The sequence below is a fragment of the Crocuta crocuta genome, unplaced genomic scaffold (assembly GCF_008692635.1).
Source record: "Crocuta crocuta isolate KB4526 unplaced genomic scaffold, BGI_CrCroc_1.0 scaffold8, whole genome shotgun sequence".
NCBI lineage: Eukaryota > Metazoa > Chordata > Mammalia > Carnivora > Hyaenidae > Crocuta > Crocuta crocuta.
The window spans coordinates 2027069-2036299 of NW_027532162.1; the positions used below are offsets into that span (position 1 = coordinate 2027069).

A 9231-nucleotide genomic window follows, 5' to 3' on the forward strand; every position below is an offset into this window, starting at 1 on the left:
CCTCTTGTGATAAAATGTCATCGCTTTGTATGGCTCTATTGAAATTGGCTTCATAGTTTACCCCACCGTTGAAATGCTAAAAAAAAAAAAAAAAAAAATGCCTTCAGAAATTTTAGCAAAGTGAGACTGAGCAACCTTTCTCTTTCTGGCACTGGAAATCCAGGGTTTATTTCGGAAGTCATCCAAATTAATGAAATCGTAGCAACTGTCTGCCTCCATCTCCCTGGAAATTTGCTGCATGTGGAGTTACCAGTGTTGAGTTATTGGACTTTGGGTCTCAACAGACTTCTACTTCTTAGCTTGGAAATCTTAGTTATTGAATCTGAGACTAGAGTAAATTTCAAATAACGTTTTCATATTCCCAACTAATATCTTTTCAGGCCAAAATACAGATGAAAATGGAAAAGCTGTCTTCAACTACCAAGGGAATTTGTGAATTAGAAAACTACCATTATGGGGACGAGAGACAACGGCCCCCCCTGTTTCACACTTGGCCCACAGCCCATTTTTGTAAGTAGTTCTTTCTGTGTTGATTCTGAGAAGCAGAAATTATGAGAGTATTTGTGTTATTTAGATCTGGCACGTGACGAAGCTGGACAGGCTTTGAAATTCAATTTGAGGGGATCCATTGGAAGGGAAGGAGATTAGGGGCATCTGAAAATGGGCTTCTTCACGGCTCTAATAATCAGCAAAGAATATTAAACATAGAGATACATAAAGCCAGTTGCCCTTATTAGCCCTTTAAAACAACTGGTTGAGGCACTCAGCTGGCTCGGTCAGTAGAGTATGAGACACTTGATCTTCAGGTCATTGAGTTCAAGCCCCATGTTGGGCATAGAGATTACTTAAAAAAAATAAATAACCCTAACCAAAAAAAAAAAAAAGTGGGTAGAATGAATTCTACATCCTCTGCAGAGGCAGAATTTTTTTCTTTTGGAAGAAAGAGTTTTTTTGGGTTTTGTTTTAATTGAAAGATAAATTGAGGAGCACCTGGGTGCCTCAGTTGGTTGAATGTCTGGCTGTTGATTTCGGCTCAGGTCATGATCTCATGCTTTGAGACATTGAGTCCCATGTCAGACTTTGTGCTGGCAGCATGGAGCCTGGTTGGGATTCTCTCTCTCCCTCTCTGGCCTTCCTATGCGTGTACATCCAGTCTCTCTCAAAAATGAATAAATAAACTGAAAGAAATGAAAATAAAATAAGAGATGTTTTATTTCAGCAACCCTATGGAAGAATACTACTGGAACATGGTATCCGTTACTTAAATAAATTCTGTGAGATCAGACTTACCTTTAGCTTTGTTAGTTCAAAAGAAGGGCCTAGCCATGTGATGCTGATTTAAATGAGGAAGAAAAGGGTAAAACCATTTACGTGTAGTGTGTTACTGGAATATTATCAGTCTGAGGTGAATCTCCTGTTCACAGTCATCGCAGGTAGTGAAGAGTTGAGCAGAAAAGGTTGTACTTGCTTGTTAATTTCCTGAGCCTCCTCATGCTCTCCGATCCTGCTCACCCGCATGATCTGGAGCGGTAAATACCCGCATGGTCCTCCTTGGTCTCGGGGCTCCTGCTGAGTCTGCTGTTCCAGGAGGAGCTTTCCAGAGCAGTGCCTCACCCCCGGGCAGGAGCACTCGCGTGCTTTTCTGCTACTAAAGGAGACACACGTTTGTTTCAGACGAGGTTTCCCACAAGCTGTCCGACATGTACCGGAAGGAGCTTCTCCTGAAACGCACCATCACCGAAGAGCTTGCACACACCGTGGACCATGACCTCACCCTGAGCTACTTGTCAATGTGGCTGCACCAGCCCTACGTGGAGGCCGACAGCAGGCTGCTTCTGGAAGGCATGCTGCTGGAAACGGGGCACCGAGCACTGTGACCTCCCCGCGTGGCCTGGCCTGGGCCTCCAGGCTCCAGACCCCTGGCTGCCTCCATGGCTGCCATGGCGGACAGTCTTTCACGGAGGACCTGGTGCCGCACCCCAGGACCAGCCCCTGTGCTGTGGCCACCCACCCACCAGCCTGGGGTTCTGCCAGGTCGGGTCATTGCTGGCCGCCGCGTGGTGCCATCCACCACTCAGCGTGCACCTGTCATCAGTCTGTCACCTGAGAGGGCTCCTGCAGGAAATAAATGAGCTCCTCGGCAAAATGATGGAGTGACCCTGTTTTTGCAAATTAGGTGTGGTTTATATCACACTTACATAGAAAAGCCCTGGTTTAGTATTTTTACTTTGTACCTCTCTGTGTTATTTAAATATTTATGACACTGCATTAGTTTTATAATCACAACTAACGTTTAGAATACCATAGAGCTGGGGTGCCTGGGTGGCTCAATCAGTTAAATGTCCGACTTTGGCTCAGGTATGATCTAGTGGTCTGTGAGTTCAAGCCCCACATCAGGCTCTGTGCTGACAGCTCAGAGCCTGGAGCTGCTTCAGATTCTGTGTCTTCCTCTCACTCTAACCATTCCCTGCTCGCACTCTGTCTCTCTCTTTCTCTCTCCCAAAACTAACTAAGAATTTAAAAAAAATTTTTTTAGAATACCAGAGTTAACTGAGTAAAGACAGTATCAGGAAAACTACCTACCTACCTACCTTTGCCTGAAAAAGAAAACAAAAACCATGCCTGTATTTGCATACCAAGGATGTGACTGGCCACTCGGTTCTTCAGGCCAAGTTCTAGAGTCTGACAACATTTATAGCCAAATATCGGGCACTCAATTCTACCATCTGCTTCCCAGAAACAAATGGAAGAAGCATCATGCTACAGTGTGGATGTGATATGTGGTTTGGGGTGTGGCCTCATCTGACTGATGCTCCCGCGCCCCAGGAATAAGTGCTTCCTGGGGAGAGAGAAAATACTCCAATAAAGACCGTACATGACAGGGACTTAGTTTGGGAGAAAGTGAGACTACCTGGCTGTGCAAACTGCCACATCGAAAGTGCTGAAAAGCAACATTTCTGGGGTGCACGGGTGGCTTAGTCGGTTAGGCCTCCGACTTCGGCTCAGGTCATGATCTCACCATTCATGGGTTCGAGCCCTGTGTCAGGCTCTGTGCTGACAGCTCAGAGCCTAGAGCCTACGTAGGATTCTGTATCTCCCTCTCGCTCACCACCACCCCCCGTCACGCTCTGTTTCTCTCTCAAATAAATAGACATTTTAAAAAGGAAAAGAAAGGCACCATTTCTTAGTACTCGTCTGCCCTCTGCCCTTGAGGTACTTACTAAAGTCTAACTACCATGAAGTAGCCCCTCAGACGTCTCTCAGTCTGGAAGCCACACGGGGAGTGTTCAGCAGAGATGGTCTTCTGCTCCCGCTGTCCTGCTGGCGTGGGGAGCAGGCTGCTGTCAGGGCGGCAGGTGTGGCTGAGGGGGACAGGCCCCCGAGGCACGAGGCCCAGCCCCAGTCAGTTTTATGTCGCAGCGGGACTTAAAAAGTAAATGCTCTTCAGGGTGCCTGGCTGGCTTGGTCAGTAGAACATGCCACTCTTGATCTTGAGATCATGAGTTCAGGCCCCATGTTGGGCATGGAGCCTACTTGTAAAAAAAAATTTTTTTTAATTACTCTTCAGAGGACACACTGAAGGACTTAATATTGTGAGCAGACCTTTCTAGAACATTCTGTGGGCCGTTGCGTCTGTGGGCTCTTGCCGTTGCGTCCCCAGACACCCAAGTAGCCCAGGAGAGCTAATGGAAACCTGACATTGCTAATGACAGACACGAGAGAGCTCAGTGATGAACAAATTATGTGGTGGCATTGGCCGATAGCAGGACATGGTTCACACAGCTCTCTGCCTCCAGATACCTTGCCGGACAGTGAAGGAGTCGGACAAGGGCAAGTCCACAAAATCCAAGAACGAGATTGGGGAAGCGTTTCGGGATGAAGTCATGATAAGCACATTTAATTAAAACAAAAAAAGGATACCCTCAGGGAGGCACGGAAGCTGATGCAAAAGCATCAGAGCAGTCACAAGCTCCCACACAGCTTAGCTCCGAATGACACCTGCATGTCATAAATGATGTGACCCGCAGGCCACCCCCCTGCTCACCCAGGATTCCCTGAGTCCCGCCCTGCGGGTTCCCTTGCAGCCGGGAGAGACCACACGGCTAGTCCTGGCCATGGAAGGGTGTTCACTGCAGATTGGACCTCTCCCACAGTCCCCTCCCTCGGGGTGGCCACTGGCAGCATGTGCCATGTGCCTACCCCCCTGGGTCCCCCACTTGGCAGCGATGGGACAGAGCCCTCCCACTTGCCGGGAGTGACGCTGCGTGAGCAGAAAGCACATACCCGTTTTCGGCTGCCGGGGTTTTAGAACTGTTCCCACTGTCTCTCCTGAGCCACCACAGTCTGGGCCCTTCTGGGAGAAGGGCTTTGGCCGAGACCGCTGGCTGTCCTTCACTGCTTTTTCTTTGCTTCCTTTGAATCTTAGCAGGTATGCGGCTACCAGTTTAGGGGTCGGTGTCAGAACCTCCTTTGCTCAGTCCCTGTGACTGAGATGTGCTCAACTTCCAGATCATGGTTCTTAACAGTTGTATGTGGGGCGCCTGGGTGGCTCAGTTGGGTAAGCATCCGACTTCAGCTCAGGTCAATCTCACAGTTCATGGGCTTGAGCCCAGTGTCAGGCTCTGCGCTGACAGCACGGAGCCTGCTTCAGATTCTCTCTCTGCCCCTCCCCCACTCACTTTCTCGCACTCTCTCTCAAAGTAAATAACTTTTAAAAGTAAATAAGTTTTTTAAAAAATAGGGGCGCCTGGGTGGCTTAGTCGGTTAAGCGTCCGACTTTCGCTTAGGTCATGATCTCGCGGTTCGTGGGTTCGAGCCCCACATCGGGCTCTGTGNGCCCCTCCCCCACTCACTTTCTCGCACTCTCAAAGTAAATAACTTTTAAAAGTAAAATAAAAAAATAAAAAATAGTGAAAAAAGAAAGCCACTAAGCAAACGAAAAAACCCAAGGCAGCTCTCTCTAGGAAAAACAAAAGCTTACAGGAAAGTCCGTGTGATCCTAGCATATCACGAGACTCAGCTGGGAGCTGCGTTTATACTTCAACGCAAACATTAAATGCTGACTGAATACTAACTTGTGACACAGGGACACTGCAGGGGGCGTGGGGCGTGCAAGCCCCGTCCCATGTCTCACAATGAAATAGTCCATGGATACCATCTAATGTGAATAAATCAAGAAAGCTGTTAAGGAGACATAATTTAGCCACACAGAGGGGAGTCACCAGAAAGGAGAATGTGCCCGTCTTGGCTGAAGGGGCAGAGGGCGGAGGCCAGGCCAGCAGTGCTTGGCATAGGCCTTCCGGTAGCTTTTGGCATTTCGAGCTATGTGCTTACTATTCCCCAGATGAAAATAGACATTACTCTTTAAAATGTAGACCTCAGAGGACATCAAAGACCGGCTCCCCCTCGGCTCCTCTTCTGGTTCAACGCTCCTCCCAACCCCCACTGCCCCCCTCCCGTGACCCCTGGGGAGGCCAACACGGAAGAGCCTGGCTGGGGGGGGGGCGGGGCTGCAGCTGCATGGCCTTGTGCTGTCCAGGGAACAGAGAACAAAGGGACTTTCTTTCATTGCATTTAGTAATGAAAGTAGTTGAACAGGGACTTGTAGATGATAAGTGCTGAAAACACGTCCTGAGGGCCCACACCAGCCCCTGAGTCACTTGGCGGTACCTGTCCCTGAACCTGCGATCTGACACCTCTTCACTCCTGCCCCTAATCTGACCATCTCAAATTATAAGTACTATGTATCCAAAATAAAAACTCTTTACAAGAAAAGGAAATGTCCATTTGTTTTCTATGGAATAAGGTTACACCTGCTGATGTAGTGTTGTGATGTAGAAGCTGTTTTATACATCTGCCTGCTTGGGGACCTTGTGAACGCTGCCCTGGCAGGTATGGCCCTGGAGCCCCAGAGCGAAGGCCTGTCGGTCCCTCAACCAGCACGACCAGCATGTCAAATTAATGAGCCACCTGGGCAACCTGGGTGGCTCAGGTCATGACCTCAAGGTTTGTGGGCTGGAGCCCCACACCGGGCTATTCGCTGACAGCACAGAGCCTGCTTCAGATCCTGTCTCCTTCTCTCTCTCTGCCTCCCCCCACCGCCCAATTTTTGTCTCTTTCTCTCTTGAAATAAGTAAACTTAAAAAAAATTTTAATGAGCATACTGCCAGGGCCCTGTGTTTCCAGCTCTGTTCAGTGGAACAAGGATGTTTAACTCCATTAGTTAAATTCACTATCCACTTATAGTCACACCCACAACGCTGAAATTAAGATGTGCGGGGATGTTCCGTAATGTCCTATAAATTGAAAATAAATTTGTATTTAAAGGGCCTGGGTCCAGAGCATGGACCACAGAGCCAGATTTAACCCTGTTGCATTAGTTGCCTGATGAGGGTTATGAACGATCCCCAGGCAGGAGGCTCAGGCCTCACTCCAGGATCCAGGCTCAGTCCTGACTTCAGGATCCAGGCTCTGGCCTCACTCCAGGATCTAGGCTCAGGCCTCACCAGGGTCCAGGCTCAGGCCTCACTCCAGGATCCAGGCTCAGTCCTGACTCCAGGATCCAGGCTCTGGCCTCTCCAGGGTCCAGGCTCAGCCTCACTCCAGGATCCCAGGATGGGACTCGCTCTGGGCGCCTGAGAAGTACCTGAGTCTGCAGGACACACCGTGCCTGGCTCGTTGCTGGCTGCTGTCCGGGGACACCGCCCACCTGCTCTGTCAAACCGGCTCTGCGATCAAGCAGAGGGGACAGGACGATGGCCGGGGGTGAAGCCCACACCTGCGCAGCAGGGCCCAGAAGGAGCAGGGCACAGGGGTGGGGGCAGCCCAGGGGCCCAGCTCTGCCTGCTCGGGGCCCCTCCTGACCGTCTCTCTGGGGGAGGGGACACCTGTGCTGTCTGCAGGTGGACCAGTGACCTTCCCTTTCCCTCCCCGTAACAAAGCCGAGGAAAACATTCAAAAGAGAAGAGACCCTGACAGGTGACTTTGTGAGGGACGCGCCTGAGGACTGGGGCTCTGACCTCAGCTGCACGCGCAGCAGGCAGAAACGACTTTCTTTCCTACTTCCTGGGGGCAGAGGCAGGATGGCTAACTTGGTTCTTTAACAGACGCAGATGTGGTGGGAAAGCAGCCTACCTATCACCAAGGAGAGAAGGGGATGCCGTTCTGGGGGAGCCAGACAGACAAGTCACAGCGCTGTGGTGCTAACCGTGGGTCGTCTCGGACTGGCCGCGTCAGAGGAGCTCATTACTGGGTAACCCCCGCCATCGGTGCAAAGGCAAGAAGGATACAGAAAAGGGCAGCCAGCCAGCCAAGTAGAAAGACATTATTCTTTATAAATAAAAGTTCATCTGTGTCAGTATTCACAGTAGAAAAATACACATCACTTCGCATAGACCTTCTTTGGATAAGATGCACACATGCCCAGGACTGGGGTCCGGCTCTGCTTCACTGGGAGGGCTCTGCCTCCACAGCTTCCATAGGAAGCCCTTCCAGCGGACCCGTCTGCAGGGCAGGCCCCTCCGCACCAGCCACCACGACAGCATCTCCCTCCCCGGACACCACGGAACCCGGATGGGGCGAGATCAAGCCGCTGGAAGTGTGAATAAATATCTGCTCCTGTCCCTGAGACAAAGATTCATGGCACCCGTTGGTAATTTCAAACACCACGGCTTCGCCCACACCAACAATGCTCTCCAGGTCTCCCTGGTCAGCACGCGCCTCGGGCCCCAGGGGGAAGAGGTCCACGTCCCCTCCTGCAAGGCTTCCCTGACCCCTGTCGGTGGGCAGCGACCCAGCCTGGCCCGGCTGAGGCCCCGGCTCGGGCCCGGTCCCGGGGACGCAGGCAGCTGGCCCCACGGCCACAGACAAAACCCTGTCCAAGGGAGGGCCAGCAGCTTCCGGAAGCAGGACGTCGCCAGGGCCGGACGGCGGGCCCTTCCAGAGGGAGCCGTGCCTCTTGAAGCCTCCAGGCCTGGAAGGCAGCAGGGACGCCGCCCCTCCAGGACACGTCAGGGCGCCGCAGAGACCCCCGCTGCCGAGGCCGCCCCCAGTTCCATTCCGGTCTTCAGAGTGTTCCTGGGCCTCCTCTCCAGGGAGGGCCGGCGCCCGCCCCTGTGTCTGCATCCCGGGCTCTCCTAACTGAGGATTCGGACTCGGCCCGCCGGCCTCCTCCCACGCGACCACAGGAGCCCCAGAGCTGCTCTTGACCTCTGGGCCAGCGACTGCTTGCAGCCGCTGGGCCGCAGGGCCAGAAACCGGCGCCGTGTGGCTCTCTTCTGGATGGCGAGAGGCGTCCCCACTCACTGGAGGGGCAAGACCTAAACAGTTCAAGAAAAGCGGGTAAGTGGACGTGTGCAGTGGTGCGGCCTGCTCACTGCGCTCGCCAACCCCACCAGCCAGTCCAGATTCACTTCCTGGCGGAACACGCGGAGACGTCCACGCGCCTTGCTATGTGGGACCGGCAGCTTCCCAGTGCGGATGAAGTTCAGAGGCGACACTGACCGGTCAGGTGAGGGGGGGCCGGGGTTTCATTGCTCTCCCTGCATAAATCTGCCCTCCCCTGCGGTGGAAATCAGTCGTAAGTTCTAAATCAGAGAGTGCCCCTCTCCACTGGAGACCCTAGGATCGAGTGCGGGACCAGGCGGTTTTAGGAAGTGGCAGATCCGTTCTCGGTGCGCTATCGGTTCAGCGCCCAGCTGAGAGGTTCTGGCTAGAACAGAATAAAAACCAGGAACACCTGGGGGCTCAGTCGGTTAAGTGTCTGGCTTGAGCTCCAGTCATGGTCGCAGGGTTTGTGGGTTTGAGCCCCGCATCGGGCTCTGTGCTGACAGCTCAGAGCCTGGATCCTGCTTCGGATTCTGGTCTCCCCCTCTCTCCGCCCCTCCCTCTCAAAAATAAACATTAAAATTTTAAAAACCAGAGGAGGGCTTGTTTCCAGTGCTAAACCTCAGTGGGCACTTACAGCCAAGTCTCAGGAAAGCCAAGCCCCAGGCGTGGCGTGTCCTCGGGACCCTCCGGACACCAGTCCACTCACCGGCACAAGGTGGCTCTTCATTCCAACAAGGGACTCAAGAGCCTCACAGACCTCCGGCCTCGCGGGGAACGAGAGAGGACCACAGGACACCGGGAGGTGCGGATAAAACCCTTGAGAGACTAGGCTTTCTTAAATCTGGCCCCAGGGACACCGGGCAGCGAGAGCAGGCCTCGGGGGCACAGGGAGCGCTTTACCCT

General features: G+C 52.5%; 2 protein-coding genes across 2 annotated transcripts in view; one reads left to right on the forward strand and one right to left on the reverse strand.

Annotated features, from left to right (window-relative positions):
• Positions 1–2146, forward strand: part of CINP (cyclin dependent kinase 2 interacting protein) — a 19682-nt gene extending 17536 nt beyond the window's left edge. Inside the window, exons 4-5 of the mRNA XM_077776486.1 lie at positions 381–510; positions 1675–2146. Of these exons, the coding sequence (XP_077632612.1) occupies positions 381–510; positions 1675–1877 (333 nt within the window). The 3' untranslated portion in view covers positions 1878–2146. The remainder of the gene's footprint in view (positions 1–380; positions 511–1674) is intronic.
• Positions 2147–7314: 5168 nt separating this feature from the next.
• Positions 7315–9231, reverse strand: part of ZNF839 (zinc finger protein 839) — a 16411-nt gene continuing 14494 nt past the window's right edge. The window contains exon 9 of the mRNA XM_077776542.1: positions 7315–8448. Coding sequence (XP_077632668.1) covers positions 7447–8448 — 1002 coding nt within the window. The 3' untranslated portion in view covers positions 7315–7446. The remainder of the gene's footprint in view (positions 8449–9231) is intronic.